Source organism: Rhinoraja longicauda, chromosome 4 (genome assembly GCF_053455715.1).
Source record: "Rhinoraja longicauda isolate Sanriku21f chromosome 4, sRhiLon1.1, whole genome shotgun sequence".
Classification (NCBI taxonomy): Eukaryota; Metazoa; Chordata; class Chondrichthyes; order Rajiformes; family Arhynchobatidae; genus Rhinoraja; species Rhinoraja longicauda.
Genome location: NC_135956.1, coordinates 35,286,414 through 35,309,321, shown reverse-complemented (window position 1 = coordinate 35,309,321; position 22,908 = coordinate 35,286,414). Strand labels below are relative to the sequence as shown.

The 22,908-nt window shown below is 39.1% G+C and overlaps 1 protein-coding gene across 25 annotated transcripts in view; it reads left to right on the top strand.

Annotated features, from left to right (window-relative positions):
- LOC144592691 (focal adhesion kinase 1) overlaps window positions 1–14,639 on the top strand; it is a 359,949-nt gene extending 345,310 nt beyond the window's left edge. For all 25 annotated transcript variants that reach the window (XM_078397517.1, XM_078397532.1, XM_078397534.1 and 22 more), the window contains 3 exons: window positions 11,102–11,257; window positions 12,474–12,554; window positions 13,616–14,639. In XM_078397517.1, the coding sequence (XP_078253643.1) occupies window positions 11,102–11,257; window positions 12,474–12,554; window positions 13,616–13,831 (453 nt within the window). In that variant the 3' untranslated portion in view covers window positions 13,832–14,639. The remainder of the gene's footprint in view (window positions 1–11,101; window positions 11,258–12,473; window positions 12,555–13,615) is intronic.
- The last annotated feature ends 8,269 nt before the right edge of the window (window positions 14,640–22,908 follow it).

The window sequence follows — 22,908 nt, the reverse complement described above, 5'->3', positions numbered from 1 at the left end:
CATGTCATATACCTTCCCCACCATACTGAGCACCAGTATTACCATTTTCAGAATACTTGTACCCCAAGAACACTGCTGAATAACACTCCCCAGGACCCTGTGTCACTGTGTATATCCTGAGTTGGTTTAACTTCAAAAAATGCATCGCTTTGCACTTGTTTGAGCTCATCTGTCACCCCCTTGTCCACTTTCCCAGTTGATCCATATCCTGTTGAAACCTTAGGCAGTGTTCTTCACTGTCCACTCCACAACCAATTTGGGTGTTATCTACAAACTTACTAATCATGCCAGCTACATTCTCATCAAAATTATTAATTTGTATGATGAACAACAAAGAACCCAGCAGTTATTGCTACAGCACATCACTGAACACAGGCCTCCAATCTAAATAACACCCCTCCACTATCACTCTTTGCCTCCTTCAACCTAACCAATTTTGTATCCAATTTACTAACTCGTGCTGAAACACATGTTCAAATCTTCCAGACAAGCCTCTCCTGATGGAATTTGTCGAAGGCCTTGCTTAAGTTCACGTAGACAACTTCAATCTCTCTGCCCTGTAAATCTTGTTCAAAAAAGCCCCTATCAAATTTGTGAGGCATGATTTCCCACTCACAAAGCCATGCGGACAATTATTAATCAGTCCTTGCCTTTCCAAATGTGATCTATTAACCAAATTTAGAAACCTCTGATTTGAAGTTAATAATTGTGGTCAGCATTTAGGAGCACTAGTTCACATTTTTGAATGAAAAATATAGGAAATTTAATACTTTAGAATTATGACATCAATAAGAAACATTCACAGTACAAACAACATTCATTACAGATTTTGAAGTTGAGCAATTTTATATATGCCTACCTGTAAAGCTCTGCAATTTCAGTTTTATAATTAATTACAACTGTAGTTTTAGCCAAGTCTTCATTTATCAATATTTGCTGGAAATTCTTTCTGATGCCATTTGAAATGGTTCAAATTCCATTTAACCTTGCCTGAGTACAACGAATGATTCATAAAACTGTACACTCAGACTATGAAACATCTTGTGGTTTGGTCTATCTCCTTTAACATTACACAACTCTATAATGTATCCCTTTGTGGACGTGCAAGCATTTGGCCAGAGTGTGGTTAACTAATATTTTTTCTTTCAGAACCAAAATATGTCCAAATAATGGATTGAGTCTCCATTTAACTCTTAGCCTCCCTTTAATTTATGACAAAATACCTGTAATGCTTCATTTTTCTGCAAGTGAGGGCAAAACTAGAAATGCAGCACAAATGAGGCTGAATAGAATTGCAAGATATAAAATCAGCAGAATGGTCAGCATTTTTGGACAGAAGCAAAATTAGTCATCCAAATTATATATATTAGTCAGGCTCTTCGTCATGCCTATCTGCTGGAGGAACTCAACGGGTCAGTCAACATCTGTTGAGGGCAATGGACAGAATAGGTTTCGCATCAGGACATCAATCTGAAGAAGGGTCCCCACTTGAAGTATTGCCCGTTTACCCCTTCCGCAGAAGCTGCCTGACCCACTGAATTCATCCAGCAATTTGGTTTTTGGTCAAGATTCCAGCATCTGCTGTCTCTTGTGTCTCCATCATGCCAAACTCACTTGCATAAATTCCATATCACTATGCCCTGCTCGTTCACGTATCTGTCCAGATGCACCTTAAATGTAAACACAAGGAACTGCAGATGCTGGAATCTTGAGCAAAATATAAAGTCCTGGAGGAACTCAGCGGGTCAGGCTGCATTCATGCACTTTTATGTTTTGCCTGTTAAATTTTACTGTTTGTGCCTCCTCTACTTTCTCTGGCATCTCATTTCAGATACTAACTACGTGATGTGAAAAGTTAACCCCTCAGATTTCTTTAGACCTCACACTCACCTTAAACCTATGTCCTCTGTTTTTTGACGGCCGTGCCATAGTAAACAGATACTGGTAATCTATCCTTCCTATGCATCTCATAATTTTATATATTTCTACCATCTCACCTCTCAGCCTTCTTTGATCCAGAGAAAATAGTCATAGTCCAAGCAATCTCTCCTGCTAACACAAGCTCACCAGTCTAAACAACATCCCTTTGCATCTTTTCTGCATTGTCTCTACATTAATCGCATCCTTCCTGCAGTGTTGCATTCGGAACTACACACACTACTTTAAGTGCAGACTAGCCAATGTTTTGGACAACTCTAAAGTGATACTTTAGATAGCTCCTCTGTCCCTCCCTTCCCCTCCTCCTTCCCAGATCTCCCTCTATCTTCCTGTCTCCACCTATATCCTTCCTTTGTCCCGCCCCCCTGACATCAGTCTGAAGAAGGGTCTCGACCCGAAACGTCACCCATTCCTTCTCTCCCGAGATGCTGCCTGACCTGCTGAGTTACTCCAGCATTTTGTGAATAAATCGATTTGTACCAGCATCTGCAGTTATTTTCTTATACAAAGCTCTCCACAACCACTTTCTACCTGCTACCACCAAGCCAATTTTGTATCCAGCTTGCTAACATTTTGGATCCCATAGTGTTCCAACCTTCTGGACCAGCCTATCATGTGGGACCTTGTCAAAGCCCTTGCTAAATTCCATGTAGACAACAACAACTACCCTGCCCCTGTCAATCCTCTTGCTCTGTTAAAATAACCTGATTGAATTTGTGAGGCATAATTTCTCACACACAAAGCCATGCTGACTATCCCTAATCAGCCCTTATCTTTCCAAACGACAAAAGATTCTGACCCTTAGAATCCCTTCTAATGTTTTCCACCGCAGATGAAGGCTCACCATCTTGTCATCGCCTAGCTTATCCCTGCCGCCCATCTTAAACAAAAGGCATAACATTAATTTTCTCCAGTCCTTGAGTAGCTCCCCTGTGGCTAATGAACATACCAAAATATCTGCTACGGTTGTAACAATCTCCTCTCTTACTTGCCATAACATCCTCAGAGATGATAGTCAGGAGCCAGGGATTTATACATCTTTATATGTTTCAAATCCTCCAGCACCACCTCCTTTGAAATGTCAATATACTTTGGCATATTATTGTTCACTCCCTTGAACATGCTGGCTTCCATGTTCTTCTCCAGAGTAAAAACAGAAAAGAGATAGTCATTTAATACCTTGCCCATTTCTTCTGGTTCCATACAGAGCTTGCCACATTGATTCTTGAGAGGATCTACCCTCTAAGTAGCAATTCTTTTTCCATAGCAGAATCTTTTGGGACTCTCCTTTTATCTTACCTGCTAGGAATATCTTTTTGCCTTTCTGATTTCTCCAAATATACTCTTACATCCCTTATACTGCTCAAGAAACCTGCTTATTCTCAACTGTTTATACCTGACAAATGCCACATTTTCCCTGATCTCGGTATACCTTGTTCCTAAGGTTCCTTAATCTTGCTCGCTTAGCCCTTCATTCTAATTGGAATATTCTGGCTCTGAACTCTTTCTTTTCACTTCCAAAAGCTTCCCAATTGCCAGACATCCCTTTACTTGCAGGCAGCCTCACCCAATCAACTTCTGAGAGTTCCTGTCTGATTCCATTAAAATTATCCTTTCCCCAATTTTAGACTTTAGCTGGAAAACTAGTCCTATCTTTTTATGTAACTATTTTGAAACAAGAAGAATTTTGATCAATGGTCCCACAATGTTCTGCCACTGACACATCAACCACTTGCCCATCCACATTTCTAAAGAGGAGGTAGAGTGCAGCCAATTCTTATATAGATTCATCTATATATTGCTTCAGACATACGTAACACATTCTAACCTATCTAATCCTGTGGTACTAAGACAATCCCAGTCAATATTGAAAGATAAAATTTCCTGTTGTTTAAACCCTATTATTCCAACGTGATTGTAAAGGACATTTATCTTGCACATTGATTCTGTTTTTTCACTCTCTACAGATACTGCCTAATTTGCTCAGTGTTTCCAGCATTTTCTGTTTTCATTTCAGATTTCCAACATCCTAGTATTGTGTTCAAAAGTTGATGTTTAATTTCAATAAAAATTGTGAAAAGATTTTTTAAAAGGGAAAATTCTTGTTGGCATTGAGCAATTGTGAGATTGTGAATTAACTAGGATCATGACTATCGATCTTTTTTACAAAATTGAATAAACGTGCAAATAAATCATTAAATATATATTCATCATTTATTCAATCTTGTGAATGCGGAATAAAGAATAGTATTTTTAATTCAACGTTAGAAAACTTTGACCCATGTATCTTTAATGTGTTCTTTTCGTGTTGAAGTAGCATTTTCCTTTCACATAGCTGTACTATAAGAAAAGATTTCTTGATGTGAATTTAGATATGCTGTTTTAAACAAGCTTCATGAATTGTATGGTACACATCTGTTTCCACACTTTCTTATTGCATCTTTTTTGAGTTTTAACTTTTGGTTTGCATTGGCTGCAACGTTTTTTATTCGCCTTTATTTACAAGTCAAACATTTTTGCTGCTTTCATGTTTCTGTTCTGCAAATTATTTACTTTTAAAACTTGTTTGCCAAGTGATTTAATTTGCATGATTTTAAAGAATCTTTTCAGTTCAACAAAATCTTTTGAAAATGAGATTTTTACGAGCTTTAAATTTGCGCTCTTAACAAATTTGATGCATGATATTTTCAGAATGCATTTTCTACACAGCTTTTAACATAGTTTGGTTAACTGCACATTGCATTATTTGTTTGCTTGCTGAATTTTTAATAATTGTTTTCCTTTTTTTCCCCCTATTGGTAAATTTCTTTAACCTTCCTTCACATTGTGTTCACCACTAGCCGTGGAGGGTAAGCAAATAATACATGCATTTTTTTCTTTTTTAATTTTGTCTAACTTTTAAAGATTTCATCTATTCATTCAAGGTGATTTGAAAAGGGCTGTATAATTCCAATATGTTTATTTTAAATCAGTTAAACAAATTTAAATAGATTTATTAATATAGTAACACCCTTCACAGAAAATTCTGGACTTGAATACATAACATTTATTTAAGAATGATTCATTGTATTATACTGCAGAGAAAGAGGCCATTTCATCCAGGCAATTTCTTTTGACTCTTTGAAAGAACTGTTGGCGATCACATTCCTTCAATTTCACGTACCCTGTAAAATTCTTCAATTCAAGTGTATATCCGAAATGTCCTCGTTCTTTAGGGAACGAGGGGTTCCCCTCTCCCATCATAAATGAGGCCCTCACTCGTGTCTCCTCAGTACTCCTCAGTACCCCGCAGCTCCGCCCTTGCTCCCCCTCCCCCTCCCCCTCGTTGCAGCAGAGACAGAGTCCCCTAGTCCTCACCTTCCACTCCATCAGCCATCACATACAACATCTAATCCTCCGAAATTTCCGCCACCTCCAACGGAATCCCACCACTAACCACATTTTCCCATCTGCACCCCTTTCCGCCTTCCGCAGAGACCATTCCCTCCGCAACTCCCTGGTTAACTCATCCCTTCCCGCCCAAACCACCCCCTCCCCAGGTACATTCCTCTGCAACCGCAGAAGATGCAACACCTGTCCCTTTACCTCCTCCCTCGACTCTGTCCAGGGACCCCAACAGTCCTTTCAGGTTATGCAGAGGTTCACTTGCGCCTCCTCCAACCTCATCTGCTGTATCTGTTGTTCATGATGTGGACTCTTATACATCGGCAAAACCAAACACAGACTGGGCGATCATTTCGCGGAACACCTTCGCTCAGCCCGCCTGAACCTACCTGATCTCCCGACTGCCGGACACTTTAACTCTCCTTCCCATTCTTACACAGACCCTACAAGCAGCTTACAAAGCCTGTTTCCTTTATCATCGTTAATTTTTTGCATGTCTTTCATTCATTGTTCTTTATCTCTCCACATCACCATCTATATCTGTCATTTCCCTTATCCCTAACCAGTCTGAAGAAGAGTCTCGACCCAAAATGTCACTCATTCCTTCTCTCCAGAGATGCTGCCTGTCCCGCTGAGTTACTCCAGCTTTTTGTGCCTACACATAGGAGATTGGTGTACAAACTTAAAGCACACGGTATTGAGGGTTCAGTGTTGAGGTGGATAGAAAATTGGTTGGCGGACAGGAAGCAAAGAGTAGGAATAAACGGGTCCTTTTCGGAATGGCAGGCAGTGACTAGTGGGGTACCGCAAGGCTCAGTGCTGGGACCCCAGTTATTTACAGTGTATATTAATGATTTGGACGAGGGAATTGAATGCAACATCTCTAAGTTTGCGGATGACACGAAGCTGGGTGGCAGTGTTAGCTGCGAGGAGGATGCTAGGAGGCTGCAGAGTGACTTGGATAGATTAGGCGAGTGGGCAAATGCATGGCAGATGTAATATAATGTGGATAAATGTGAGGTTATCCACTTTGGCGGCAAGAACAGGAAAGCAGAGTATTACCTGAATGGTGACCGATTGGGAGAAGGGGAGATGCAACGTGACCTGGGTGTCATGGTGCACCAGTCATTGAAAGCAAGCATGCAGGTGCAGCAGGCAGTGAAGAAAGCGAATGGTATGTTGGCATTCATAGCAAGAGGATTTGAGTTTAGGAGCAGGGAGGTTCTGCTGCAGTTGTACAGGGCCTTGGTGAGACCGCACCTGGAGTATTGTGTGCAGTTTTGGTCTCCTAATCTGAGGAAAGACGTTCTTGTCTTAGAGGGAGTACAGAGAAGGTTCACCAGATTGATCCCTGGGATGGCGGGACTTACATATGAGGAAAGACTAGATAGACTGGGCTTGTACTCGCTGGAATTTAGAAGGCTGAGGGGGGATCTTATAGAAACATATAAAATTCTTAAGGGGTTGGAGAGGCTAGATGCGGGAAGATTGTTCCCGATGTTGGGGGAGTCCAGAACCAGGGGTCACAGCTTAAGGATAAGGGGGAAGTCTTTTAGGACCGAGATGAGAAAACATTTCTTCACACAGAGAGTGGTGAGTCTGTGGAATTCTCTGCCACAGAAGGTAGTTGAGGCCAGTTCATTGGCTATATTTAAGAGGGAGTTAGATGTGGCCCTTTTTGCTAAAGGGATCAGGGGGTATGGAGAGAAGGCAGGTACAGGCTACTGAGCTGAATGATCAGCCATGATCATATTGAATGGCGGTGCAGGCTCGAAGGGCCGAATGGCCTACTCCTGCACCTATTTTCTATGTTTCTATGTTTCTACACAGATCGACACAGTCCTAGGTCTCCTCCATTGTCAGAGTGAGGGTAAATGCAAATTGGAGGAACAGCATCTCATATTTCGTTTGGGCAGCTATGAATATTGATTTCTCTCACTTCAGTTAGCCCCGGCATTCCCTCTCCTATCCCTCCTCCACCCAAATCACACTAGCTGCTTCTTTTCACCCCACTAACAGCTAACAATGGCCTGTTTCCTTTATCATTGTTACTTTTTTGCATATCTTTCATTCATTGTTCTTTATCTCTCCACATCACCATCTATATCTCTCATTTCCCTTACTCCTAACGAGTCTGAAGAAGGGTCTCGACCCGAAACGTCACCCATACCTTCTCTCCAGAGATGCTGCCTGTCCCGCTGAGTTACCCCAGCTTTCTGTGTCTATCTTCGGTTTAAACCAGCATCTGCAGTTCCGTCTTGCACAGTATATCCACTTATCTTTTGAAAATTATTACTAAAACTACTTCCATCAAATTTTCAGGAATTGCATTCCCAATGGTTAGACCGCAAGATGGCAATACTTTCATTTAGTTTAGAGATACAGCGTAGAAACTGCACCTTTGGCCCACTGAGTCCACGCCGACCAGCGATCCCCATGCACTAGTTCTATCCTACACACGAGGGCAATTTACAGAAGCCAATTAACCTACAAACCAGCACATCTTTGGAATATGGGAGGAAAGCAGAGCACCCAGAGAAAATCCACGCGGTCACAGGGAGAACGTACAAACTCCATACAGATTGCACCCGTAGTCAGGATCAAACCCAAGTCTGTGGCGCTGTAAGGCAGCAACTCTATCTGTGCTGCTCTACTTATTTCAGTTAATAATGTATAATGGTGTCCAGCAAATTCTTTTTTATAGCTGCTATAATATGGCTTTATAGAACCAAAGAAGAATTTTTAAATGAAAAAATTTCAAATTATAAAATTTGAAGTTTGAATCCATTATGTTACAAATTAATAGAAAACATCTTCATACGATTGTGATCTCAAGGCTGAAATTTACTGCATTTTATGATTACTACTTGTCATGTTCTAAGTGGAATTAACACTTTATGGCTGCTGATGCAACCATAGAAGATTATCACACTATAATCTGTTTGGCTCAATTTTTCTTTGCGTTCATTGCAAATAGAGAAACGTCTGCCCTTGTTCAAAATGGGTGTGACAATTTGATTAGTATGGTAAATTGTTGGTTACGTAAGTTTTGCACATCTCATACATGAGAAGATTAGCCATGGACAAAATAAGGAAAACCACAAAGAAAGTATGTTATAATTTATTTCAGTAATTAACCACCAGTAAGCACACAATTATTTGGTTCTGCTATACAACGTTATGTGTTAATTCACTGTGCATTCACCCTTCTATTTCAAATTTCACAGATCAATAGATAACCTTTTGAGTTAAAACATTTCTCAGGTGATTGTCTAAACTTTGCCTTTGCCACTTTCTCATCAGATACTCTGTGTGGAACCATCGCTGTCTTGCTTCATGTCTATATAAAGAGCTTCTTCTTGTCTATAAACAAAATTATAATATAGAAATTATTTGTCATCACCAATCTATTTCTTGGTCATTTCCTCCACATCCAAGTAGATTTAGTATTCTGCTAATGTAGGAAAATTGATCTGATTGGACGACTGCAAGAGGAAAAAGACTAAAGCCAACCAACTTCATGATCTTATTTACTTTTCCAGAATTTCCACAATAGACTAGTTGAAGCCAAAAAAAAGTGCAAGGCATAATATTTTCAATTCTCAGATTTTCAAGCAATGAATACTTCCTTACTTTGACATGGACACAACATTTTTGAATAATCTCTGTATCATCTTTTTGCCACTGTATAAACATGCATGTGATGCAGCAAAAATATATATAATTCCCAAATACTTTTGACATTCCACAGACCATATTACACTGCAAAATTAATTTAACTAATGATTTTTACACGGGAGAAAAACATGGAAATTTAACTTTAATGATGGATCATTAGTGGTCCTGATTTTGCAGAAAAAGTTGCTCCCTTTTCTAGTCACCTTCATTTTGATAATTTACCAACTATTTGTTATGTACCTAACAAGCACATGTAATTATTTGAATGTGATTGTGGTTGCCTCTCGACTAACATTTTATAATTTATTTTTTTAATTAATTAGAAGGTAAAATACCCTGTGGACTTGTTTTGGTGAATTGTTAGTCGATTCATTTACTAGTATGAGATTCAGTCGGCTCCTGAATGAACTTGGGGTAATGAATACTTTGCTGCACCCTCTGTTACTGTTCCACTGCAGAACTTTAGACGTTTGATTTGGACATTTGCTAATTTCTCAACTAATAAATAAGTTGTTCCACTTTTACTTCACCATTTCTTATGCATGTAATTAATTAATGAATAGATGGGTCAAAATACTAGCTACACTAAAACACATCCTTTTTTTTGCTGATGATATATAAGTTTGTTTTATTTGGTATAGTGCTTTTTAACTTACCTGCATTTTGTCTTTCCATTTGCATATTACAGTAACCAACCAAAAATAATTGTTTCTTTTCATATACTGTTTCATATGTTTCTGCATGAAGTTGTCAAACAAATCTCTCTTCAGAGTTCTGTATGTGTCCAGTAAAAGTTGTACAGATCATTAAACAATCATCAGCCATTACCAAACAGGTACAGCTGTGAAAGAGTGCAGTATTTTCCCGTTTTTTAAAAACTCATTTACACTCATTATTGCCATAACTGTTGGTAACTGCTTGATGATTGGAGATGAAGCACACAATTGGCAGAGATCAGAAGAATGCTTCCTCTCCACTGATTCTGCTATGCATAAATTAGAAAATGTTGCAGGAATTCAATTCCAAGATTATAACTTTACATTAATGGCATCTCTATCTGCCAAAAAATGTGTATGAGTTTTTTCAGCTCTAATTTTTGAGTTTTTATGTAATGGTGAGTGTCATAAATGGCACTAGCTATAAACAATTCTAACTTTAGAAAACTTTTCAAAGGAGTATTTGAGAGAGAAATGTTGGGATTTTTTTTTGTTTTTCCTTTATTCAAATGTTTCTAAAATATATTGTTTGGAATTATTTTTTAGTTGATCATAATGTTTTCCATCCTGCTTAATCTTTTATAAATAAAATGCTCAATATATCTAATGTTTCTAAATTCAGATTTTGTTTTAAGATGATGGTACAAGAAAATTATTTAAGCTTATATAGCTCTACAATTTTCAGAGATACTTTTTTAATTTTATAAAGTTATAATTTTGATTCAATTTCGGAGGAAAAGGATTAAAAGCGATGTTCTGCTTCAGTTCAACAATGCAGTTTCTGTTTCCCAGCATCAAAAGATATGGCAACTGATTTCTGCATCAAAATTTTAGTTAACTTGCAATAGATCTTTAATTAGAAAATAGTATTGGGTATGTTTGGTGTCATTTTCATGTCTTGAAACGCTTGGCATTCATTTATTACCAAAGACATGCACTTTCTCAAATGAATGGGTATTTTGAGAGGAATGGATTCTTGAGATCAATAGTAATCTCACTGAGAGAGTATATGAACAGCATTGGAGAATATTCAATTAAATCCATTGCTAAATTACAGCCTTAAATCATGATGCTATTATTTACAATGCATCACATTTTTTTTTTTTTAAATTTGCTGTTGATGGCATGTGCAGCAGTTTTGGTACAAATCATTCAGCCTTAGTACTAATGTATACAAATGTCGCAAAGGGCACTAAACAGTGTGGCATTGTTTAGAAATAAAGTGCGGCTAACAGCTGGCAAATATCTGGTCTAATATATACTATGACATCTTTGTTACTTGTGTGTCTAAAGTAAGATTTCTCTCTGACTCATTAATATTCCTTTTTTTAATTTGAAAAAAATGTGAATAGCATAGTGCTAACCAACAGACTCTTAAAATCCAGATCCAGCCACAAGAAATAAGCCCTCCTCCTACAGCTAACTTGGACCGCTCCAATGACAAAGTATATGAAAATGTGACTGGTTTGGTGAAAGCAGTGATAGAGATGTCCAGCAAAATCCAACCAGCACCTCCAGAGGAGTACATACCAATGGTGAAAGTGAGTAATGTTTTATATCTAATGTAATGAACATTTTTGGATTTGTGATCCTGGTTCATTCATTACCTCTTGGAAAAAATACGAACAAGAATGATGGTTTGGTAGAAAAGAATAGACAATGGCCCAAATCAAAGCAAGACTGATGAATGAAACTCACTGTAATGAAACTTCCAGTCACGGATAAAGCAAAATCCAATTATATAAAGCAGGCAAACTTACTGTACTCAAATGAAAATAGTACAAGCATATTTTAAAAAAATTAAGTAAAAATTCCCTGGGAATTAAGCACATCATCAGAGTGTATTGAAGAGAGTTGAAGTAATTATAGGAAGAATAAGTAAAGATAATTTGGCTGAGGAATATGATGCATATAACTCAGTACTACTGTGACGGTCTAATATATATTTACAGGCATTTTCCAATATATTCTTTCCAGTCATAGCCGAAGGGAGATTATAAATCCAAATAATGGTATATGTATATACCAAATAATGGTATATGCCGCTTCTCCGTCAGGACAGTTTGTCTGTTTGTTTTTATGTTATGATTGTTTTTGTAAAGCGCTTTGAGCACCTGGTAAAGCGCTATATAAAATAAATGCTTCTTATTATTATTATTATTATGTTTGGCAGGGAGCTGACTTATAATTACAGATCAAAAGGCCATCTAGTTTCCAAATCTCCAAGCATTGCATTTCAGACTAATTTTTTATAATATACCATCATTAATATGTTCATGAAAATTGCTCTCATGAAAATTTTGAGGATATCATGAAATTACTGAGGTTATTTTGAGTCTTTTTTCATTTCTGTAAATCAAACAGCTTTGGCAGTTTTATGATGCTTCCCCGAATAGTGGGTTAATTTGTGCTAACATATTGTCAAATCATAATTCCATTCTGAAAATTAGATGAAAACAACTCTTAAGGTTAGCTTATGACCATAAAAAATAGAAGCATTGTGCCTTACAAGCTCACCTGGTCAATGAAGAATTTATATCAATGCTCAAAACAAGGAATAGAATTTATATAATATTTTTTAAATAAAATATTTGAGTGTGTAACAAGTCAATCAATCAAATGTTTAAATATTTTTGCCAAGCGTCACTCAGGTTCATTAAATTTGAAACATAATTAAGTGGAGACTTTTGCTGTTCATGATATGTAGCAAACCGTCCATTATAAACTGCGCACTAATTCTGATTAATATATTCTCAGGAAGTTGGTTTGGCATTAAGAACGTTATTGGCTACAGTCGATGAAACCATTCCGTCTCTCCCAGCGAGTACCCACAGAGAGGTGAGCAGATAAATAATCATACTTGATCAATTAATTTTCATTTACAAAGAAACTCTTTAATTAGTCATACTCAAGCGATGAGTGAGTTTCTGTGAGATACGTAATACATCAGCACTCGGTTCTTACCAGCTTTATTCGTTGTATATTCTTCTGCCTATTCACAATGGAAACTCTTTCTTTAAATACATGCCCAACTGATAACATTTCAAGAAGGGTCTGAAGAAGGATCCCAACCCGAAAGTTACCCGTGCTTGTTTTCCGGGGATGCTGCCTGACCTGCTGATTTACTCCAGCATGGTGTCTTTTATTACCTAACATAGCAAATGGAAACACTAACACCCATACTTTGACTGGTGGGATTGGCAGACTCATGTTTCAATAACCGTATAAATTGGGAATGCCATTTTTCTAGGAAGATTTTCACAATTTTTTTAACCAATATGAAAAATAAACTTGCAAGCATAGATTTTTTTTTAAATCATCACCTGAAGAAGTATCATTCTTGTATCTGACTTTTTGTATTTTTCATTCTTGTATTTTTACCTTTTTATTGCAAATTGTTTCCTTTTTTTTCCTACACATCCTTTTTTTTAATACTGGTTAATCAGTATTAACATTAAATGATGAATGTGTAATTGCAGAAGTTTTTTAATTTAGCTAAGTACAGCTTAATGCAATTGCTCATTGGCAGGTTACTACAGTGATAAATTATAGATTCTATAACTTTGTTTCATGTGAGGGGGGAAAGATTTAATAGGATCCTGTGGGGTAACATTTTTACGCAGAGGGCGGTGGGTACATGGAGCGAGCTGCCAGAGGAAGTAGTTGAGGCAGGTACTATCGCAACATTTAAGAAGCAGATAGGTACAGATAGAGTAGGTTTAGAGGGATATGGACCAAACGTTGGCAGGTGGGACTAGTGTAAATGAGGCATGTTGGTCGGCGTGGGCAAGTTGGGCCAAAGGGCCTGTTTCCGTGCCATATGACTCTATATGACAATCATAGATTACCACTTTTCAATGTATTTTATTGTGCTAGCCGTTAATTATATTCTTTTATAGATCGAGATGGCACAAAAGCTGTTGAATTCTGATCTAGCGGAATTGATCGGTAAAATGAAGCTAGCCCAACAATATGTGATGACAACTCTCCAGCATGAATACAAGAAACAGATGTTAACAGCTGCACATGCATTGGCTGTGGATGCCAAAAATCTGCTGGATGTTATTGACCAAGCCAGACTGAAAATGATCGGAGGTCAGCCAAGACCCCTCTAGCTCTCTGGAATCTGCATTGGGCCAGTGTGGGCAGGGTCTTGAAATGATCATGTGATCAAATCTGTAACCAGCACATGGAGTCACAAAGAGCCAAAAAAAAACTTTATATATCTACAATGTATAAAAGCCAAGAATGTGCTATAATATCAAGGATTCTGGGACACCTCAGGGCTGAGAATTCTTGCTGCACAGTGCTGAAACTCCGGACTGGAACTTTTCTCACTGAATAGAAACAGACCAATATTTAGCTGCAATACGTCAACCAGGATTTGAACAAAGATGTTATATTTTCAGACTGAAGTCATTTAATGTAACAAAAAAAAAGTTTCTTGTTCCTCCATCTCTTATGAATGGAGGTGCTCCTATATTTCAAAGACACACTGAAGTGTTGGTTTAAAACTAGCATGTAGAATAGTGCTGAGACTGAACCTTCCTTTGACCAGAAGTACATGCTAGTTGTTTAGAGAAAACCTGGAACAGATTGTCCTGCATTTGCTGATGTGGCAAAATCGAGTGTTGTGTATTAATATTTCTTCTACCATTGTTTAATTTCATTTTTTAGTTATTTAAAATGAAAGCCGTGATGACGATTAAAAACAAAATAGTTCATGACCATCATGTTTCTGGCTTGTCTAGGAGTTTGTTGGGAACAGTGTAGTATGCAGGCATGGTACATTTATTTTTAATTTCCCATATGTTATTGCTTTTCTCTGGAACTCCCTCCTTCATTTTGGGATATAAATTATTCTCAGGAAGAATATAATGAACTGTACAGTTATTTGACCTATTAAAAAGGTGTTAACAAGAAGTTCAAGCTTGTAATGTTTTCTGCACCGGCACTCTGTTTTTATCTTTAATTATAATTTGTATTTTGGACAAACAAGCAACCCGAGCTGGCATCAACGCCAGTGGCCACAAAAGTGTAAAAATTCAACTTGCTTTTTATCGACAAGGAAGTGACTTTGCTCAGCATTTGGTGCAGTTCCAATGTGGTTGCCTCTTAATGTTCGCTTAGCCAGTAAATGCAACCTTACCAGCAATAACTAAAGCTTAAGATTAATCACATTTGCATATCCCAAATTACCATTTGTCTCTCTTACCTTTGTTTCTCTTTATCTTGTGCAATTTAAGTAAAGGCTTCGATACAATTCCTTTGCAACCTTTTAAATGTTACGTAATTGAACATGCATATACTGAAGTCTGGCTTCAACAACTTTCTAACCGTGCTGCTGCTTTGAACAAATCCAGGCTTTATGGGATGATTCGTACATGACGTCAGCATAACGCTTCACTTAATTGGCCTTCTTTGTCCTTTTTCATAATTTAATGTAGAGACAGAACTGCACAGTAAACCATTTATTCAGCCATTGAGTTACATTATGGCTAATTTGTACATCTGCTCCATTTGCTAATCTTTACTCGTCACTTTTTAATCTTTTATTTTAAAATACAGCACAGAAACAGGCCCTTTGGTCTACTGAGTCCACGCTGACCATCGCTCACCCATTCACACCAGTTCAATGTTATCCCGCTTTCTAATCCACTCCATACACAGTCGTGGAAATTTCACAGAGGCCAATTAGCCTACAAATTCACAAGTCTTTGAAGAGAGCCAAAAACTCAATCCTCAGAGAAATATTTTATTTCCCAAAATATTTGGACTTAAAGAGCCCTCTTATTCTGAATTGTCCCACCTGGCGATGTAATTTCTTGGCATCTCCCTTTCAAATACTTTCTTTCACTTTAAACACCCTGATGCATCAATCTTCTAAACGTAAGGAAACACAAAATATACAATTTGATTGGCACCAGAGGAGGGACGAATCATTAGCAAGACCAGCAAAGTGCCACAAGATCGAGCTTGAAAAGGACCACATGAGTTATAATAACTGGCAGCCCACCAACTCCACAATTACAAGAGTTTTACATTTTAAACCTCCATGTAGGTTGCAATCGAGGGAGCTTGTGAGATTAAAAACACTTCAGTTATTAATAAGTGCAATTCCAACACCAACAGTGAACAATACCTGACAGGAGAAAGGACATCTTTTATTGGGATTCTATCCTCTAGTACGAAAACAAACCCCTTCATCACTGCTATTTCATCGGACGTTACATGTGTTATCCAGGATGCACCGCAGCAATTCCAAAAACTATAGTTTCTTTCCAAGTCACACACTTACAACCCCAACAAGCATCTCTCCTTTCTCTATGGGTCAAAATTGTATAACCCCACCAAGCAAAGCTGGTGACTGCGACCGCTCAAGAATATAGCTCACCGCTAACTTTACAGAGCTGCTGGGATTGTGCGCAAAAAGGAAATGCAAAGTCAGGCTTCATTTAGGTAGAGCTGTTCATAGTACTGTGCATTTTCCCATGAGGTTTGTGGTCGATGCATTACTTCTGAGATGGGCTTACTGTTATGGTGCATCAAATAGCTGTTTTGTGATGGCAATCGTGAGGTGTGATAACCTAAGGCGGGACATCACGTTGACATCTATTTCTTAACAAGTGATGCCGTACGTTCCAGCTACCATGCTCACCATCGTGAACATCCCCACGCAAGGTGATGTGTTCATCAAATGAAAAAGAAAAAAAAATTGAAGAAAGGACGATTCTAGGGTAGATGAACTGATCAACCAACATATTAAATAGGTTAGTCAAAGTGTGATAGTGTGCAGTGTCGGCCCAACTTGCCCACACCGGCCAACATGTCCCAACTACTCTAATCCCACCTGCCCACATTTGGTCCATATCCCTCCAAACCTGTCCTATCCGTGTACCTGTCTAACTGTTTCTTAAATGTTGGGATAGTCCCTGCCTCAACTTCCTCCTCTGGAAGCTTGTTCCACCACCCTTTGTGTGAAAAAGTTACCCCTCAGATTCCTATTAAATATTTTTCCCTTCACCTTAAATCTATGTCCTCTGGTTCTTGATTCACCTACTCTGGGCAGGAGACTCTGCATCTACCTGATCTATTCCTCTCATGATCTTATACACTTCTTAAAGATCACCCCTCATTCTCCTGCGCTCCAAGGAGTAGAGTCCCGTCCTACTCAACCTTTGCCTATAGCTCAGACCCTCTAGTCCTGGCAACATCCTCGTAAATCTTCTCTGTACCCTTTCCAGCTTGACAACATCTTTCCTATAACACGATGCCCAGAACTGAACACAATACTCCTCAATCAAAGGTATTTATTCACAAAATTCTGGAGTAACTCAGCAGGTCAACTCCAGCATTTTGTGAATAAATACCTTCGATTTGTACCAGTATCTGCAGTTATTTTCTTACAATACCCCTCAATAATGCACAATGCGGCCTCACCAACGTTTTATACAACTGCAACATGACCTCCAAACTTCTAAACTCAATACTCTGGCTGAAGAAGGCCAGTGTGCCAAAAGCCATTTTGACCACCTGATCTACCTGCGACTCCACCTTCAAGGAGCCAGGCACGTGCACTCCGAGATCCCTCTGCTCTACAACACTACCCAGAGCCGTACCGTTCACTGTGTAGGTCCTGCCCATGTTAGACTTCCCAAAATGCAACACCTCACATTTCTCTGCATTAAATTCCATCAACCATCCCTCAGCCCAATCGATCAAGGTCCTGCTGCAATCCTTCACAACCATCTTCACTATCTGCCAAACCACTCACTTTTGTATCATCTGCAAATTTGCTAATCTCGCCATGTATGTTCTCATCCAAATCATTGATATAGATGACAAACAATAAAGGCCTCAGCACCGAACCCCGAGGAACACCACTAGTCACAGGCCTCCAGTTCGAGAAGGTAGCGGTATGACGAGAAACATTTAAAAAATCTGATAATGGTTTTTATAAAAAAGGTGGAATGAAGTAGGATATAAAATGTAGTATTCAGATGAGTGGCTGCAGCAGAATTAGAAATGAATTAAGGTGTTAGAGAATAAATTGGGGTGAAGCATGTGTGAGTAAATCAGAGAACATACATCTGGTAGGGAAAAACTGATGCAACTGTGTAAAAGTATATTAATTGCAGGAATTAACTGCAATTAACTATTATAATACTTTACTAACTGTTATTCCTATTAAGTATTTTAATACTACCTGATTGCATCTCATTTTCTTTATATCTATTTGTTATCTTTAATATTGTACATTATTTGTGAAAAGTCATTGAGGAATTTTATCCTAAATGTCTAATCTGGAATGAGGAACAACTGAAATAGTGAATCTGGTTACTTTAATTTTGTGATGATTAAGATTTGCTGTGTTTCCAAATGCATGTTTGTTCTATAGAATCGTGCAACACAGGGGGCGATTGTTCAGACTGTTGTGCCTGTGCCAGGCCTTTGTAAAAAACTGTTTATCTCATGTATTTCTCCCTTAAGCCGTTTATTCAATTTCCTTTTCAAAGTTTTTAATAAATCTGCCTCCACCATCCTTTCAGAAAGAGAATACCAAATGGTATTGCTGAAAACAGTGATCGTGTCTACGTCTTTAGCACACTTCATTCAGCTTTAAAAATTAATGTGCAATATAACTTTCTGATCGTGAATGTCAAAGCAGTGGGCCTGGGTAGGCTGGGACTGTGAAAATGTTCAGCCCTGCAGAGTGGAAAGTTGGATCCTTGCCTTGGAGTCTATTTATATTTCTTTAAGGGAACTGAAGATTAAACTTTTTGTATGAATAAAACAAAAGAAGCATGTCCTTTATGTAGGAAAATTGGCCTCATAGTGGAATGTATAGTTTGAAAAGACATTAATGGGTTGACATTAAAAGCAATCTTATATTTATTTTCTCATCACCGATGGACTGTATCATAGAGAAAAGTTACTGTTTTCTTATAAATTGATAACGTGGACCATGCAGAGCAATGTTTACATGACAAGATCACATTTTTAATTAAAACTCATTCCCTTAGAATAGTGAAACATTTTTTATTGGTTTTAAATAAAAAGAATATCACTGCATATTGGTGGACAATGACAGCCAAAATCTCCTAATACATATTCTATTTCTGGTATACTCAGATTTTATCACAGCACTCTCACTGAAACTGGAAATCTGCTCACTTCAGGTGGGTTCATGTCGCAAAATGGCAAGTAGAAAATAGTTTCTTTCATTAAGTTCATTCAAATTTAATTCATTTATAAAAGCATGTACAATTTTTTTTTAATTTGTTTTTCAAATTGGTTAGTGCCATCAATTAATGGGCATGATTAAGGTGAAGGGTAAATAATGCATTAAATTTCTATAACTGGTTTTAATTAAGAGTTCCTTGTGGTCTTAAACTCCATCATGTTAAATGAAAATGCTTGGTAGAATCTGACAATGAATTTGATTCTCCACGGTTATGTAATCTTATCACTGCACAACCATCAACATCCCTCATCCATCTAGGTCGATCCAAGACAAAGGAACTTGCTGTAATTAACATTAGCATTTGGGATAAAGCCTAAATGATACTTTCATAATACAAAGGATTTGATTTAACAAACTATTAGATTTTGTGTTTACAAACTACTCAAAGGCAACAGATGCTGCATCTTGGTAACTGAGGAAATGAGCTTTAAGAATAAGATGGGAAGAATTCTATTATTATGTTAAAAAAAAGAAAATGCTTTTTAATGGCGAAGATGGTGATGTGGGTATTGACATTTGTGCAGAGATAGGTTTGTCATCTCAACAACCCTAGTTTCGGTGATATTCCTTTTATCCTATCCATTCCTCATTCTCATTGTAAATTATTTTCTCTTTCCCAGTTCTGATAAAGGATGTTCAACCTCGCCAACAGTCTGTCTGTCTTTTCGTCTCTTTTGTTATTTTTAGTGTGTTTTACGTTTGTGTTAATGTCCTCTGGTTTGTTTTATGTATGGGGTGGGGGAAACCTTTTTCAATCTCTCACTTTGCCGGAGATGCAATTGTTTTCCAGGTCGTATCTCCGGTCACTCGTATCTCCGGTATCTCCTTGCTCGAGAATGACTTTGAGCCCCACCGCGAGGCTGTGGACTTACCATCGGAGCCTGCGATCCCTTGCCTGGGATCGACGCTCCAACTTTGGCCTGCAGATTCCAACATCGAGGAGCTCGCAGTCTCGGAAAGAGACTGATGTCGGGAAGCTCCAAAGTCGCAGGACATTTGACAAGCCCCAACCCGGGATCCGATCGCCCAGCAGTGAGGAATGTGGAGGAGACACTGTGGTGGATGTTTATGGTAAAATGTATTCTGTGTGCCTTGTTGCTTTTTATTGGTATGACTGTATGGTAAATGAAATTCCTTGTATGTTGCAAAACATACTTGGCTAATAAAGTATGATCATGATTACTCTTTCTCTTTCAACAGATGCTGCTGACCTTTCGAGTGTTTCCAGCAATTTCTGCAGACGCTGAAAATATGAAATTAAAAAAGGTTTTGTCTGAAAATCAACATCACTGGAGTGACAAGAGTCAACATTTCAGGATGAAGAGTCAACCTCCAAAAATCTTAACACTGTTTCGGCTTTAGAGATACAGCATGGAAGCAGGCCCTTCGGCCCACAGATCCGTGCCGACCAGCAATCGCCCCGTACACTCGCACTGTCCTGCACGCTAAGGAAAATTTACAATTAACCTACAAATCTCTAGATCTTTAGAGTGTGGGAGGAAATCGGAGCACAGAGAAAACCCATGCAGATAGAACCTGTAGTCAGGATCAATCTTAGGTCTCTTGCCATTGTAAAGCAGCAACTCTAGCTCTGCGACACTGTGCTGCCTTCTCTTTACAGATGCTACCTGACACTTTTAATATTCGCAATACTTTTGGCCCAACATCTGAGGAAGGATGTGCTGGCATTGGAGAGGGCTCAGGAGACCAGACCTGTAATCTGAAGGGAAAAAAGCAGATAGGATTGTGCCTTTTCTTTAAAAAAAACTTTGAAGTACACAATTCTTGCAGAGTTTGATCTTCGGACAAATCTTGTGTCATTACATCGTTGCATGCATTTGTCTCGGGACTGTCTTATCCTCCAAAGGAACAAGATGAGAAGAAAACTTTTCACACAGTAGTCTCTTTGAAATCCTGTACCTGAGAGTTGCTGCCTTACAGTGGCAAGTCACTACATCAAGAAATATATTAGACTTTTATTGGCTATTGAGGGAAATGAGGTGAGTGATGCTGAGGTAAAAAAATTATTGATCTTTTTGAAAGGTGGAGCAAGTACAAGGGGTTGGATGGCCTGCTTCTAGTTTTTGTTCACTTTTTCTCTCAACAGGACACAAGCGCCATCTTGTGGTACTTACTGGGGTTTCAGTGCATTAGAGATTGTCTCAATACCTAATACAGTATTGGAGTACCAAGGCAACTGGAACAGAATTTTAAGAGATGTTTTATAATCTACAATTTTTCCAATATTTAATATTTCCTATGATAAGATGAGCTAAATTTCACATAATAGTTCCACTATCATCTGTTAGTAATGAGCTCTTGTGTGTGTCTCAATTTCTTTCTTCTTCTTGTTTCAGTTGCAGTGGGAATGGCAGGTAAATTGGTCCAATGCTCCTCCTGTAGTACGTGGGAAGTTGCTGGTGTTCCTGCTGACTACACCCAAGAGGAAATGTGTAGGAAGAAACTGCAGATGCTCATTTACACTGAAGATAGACACAAAACTAAGCAGGACAAGCAGCATTTCTGCAGAGAAGGAATGGGTGACATTTCAGGTCGAGATGTCTCGAGAGTCTTGACCCAAAATGTCACCCATTCCATCTCCAGAGATGCTGCCTGTCCCCGAGTAACTCGAGCGTTTTGTGTCTATGCTGGAAAGTAAATCACAGGTGCCCTGGCTGAGATTTATGAATCATTAAATAGGGGTGGGGTGCCAAATGTTGTGCCTTTTTGAGAAGGGCTGCAAGGAAATGCCTTGAAATGTAGGCTAGTGGGGATAACATCTGTATTTGGACAGTTACTAGTGTATTCTGAGGTATAAACAGATTAATGGCAGCATAGCGGTAGAGTTGGAAGCCTTTCAGCGCAAGAGACATAGGTTCAATCCTGACTACAGAACATGCTGGTTACCTCCTACCCAAAATCCACAAACAGAACTGTCCCGGCAGACCCATTGTCTCTGCCTGCTCATGCCCCACCGAACTTATCTCTACCTACCTCGACTCCATTCTATCGCCCCTGGTTAAATCACTCCCCACCTACGTCCAAGACACCTCACACGCTCTCCATCTCCTCAACAACTTCCGGTTCCCAGGCCCCCACTCCCTCATCTTCACCATGGATGTAGTCACTCTACACTTCCATCCCCACAAGGATGGTCTCAAAGCCCTCCGTTTCTTCCTCGACCGTAGAACCAGCCAATCCCCATCGACCAACACTCTCCTCCGCCTAGCAGAGCTGGTTTTTACCCTCAACAATTTCTCCTTTGACTCCTCCCACTTCCTCCAAACCAGAGGCGTAGCTATGGGCACTCGCATGGGCCCTAGCTACGCCTGTCTCTTTGTCGGGTACGTCGAACAATCCCTGTTCCAGACGTACACTGGCCCCATCCCCGAACTCTACCTCCGCTACATCGACTCCATCGAAGGACCTAGTCTTTCCAGGTGAGACAAAGGTTCACCTGCACCTCCTCCAACCTCATCTATTGCATCCACTGCTCTAGATGTCAACTCATTTACATCGGCGAAACCAAGCGCAGGCTCGGCCCGCATTAACCAAACTGATCTCCTGGTGGCCGAGCACTTCAACTCCCCCTCCCATTCCCAGTCTGACCTTTCTGTCATGGGCCTCCTCCAGTGCCAGTGAGGCCCGCCGGAAATTGGAGGAACAGCACCTAATTTTTCGCCTGGGCAGTTTGCAGCCCAGTGGTATGAACATCCACTTCTCCAACTTTAGATAGTTCCTCTGTCCCTCTCTTCCCCTCCTCCTTCCCAGATATCCCTCTATCTTCCTGTCTACACCTATATCCTTCTTTTGTCCCGCCCCCCCTGACATCAGTCTGAAGAAGGGTCTCGACCCGAAACGTCACCCATTCCTTCTCTCCTGAGATGCTGCCTGACTTGCTGAGTTACTCCAGCATTTTGTGAATAAATCGATTTGTACCAGCATCTG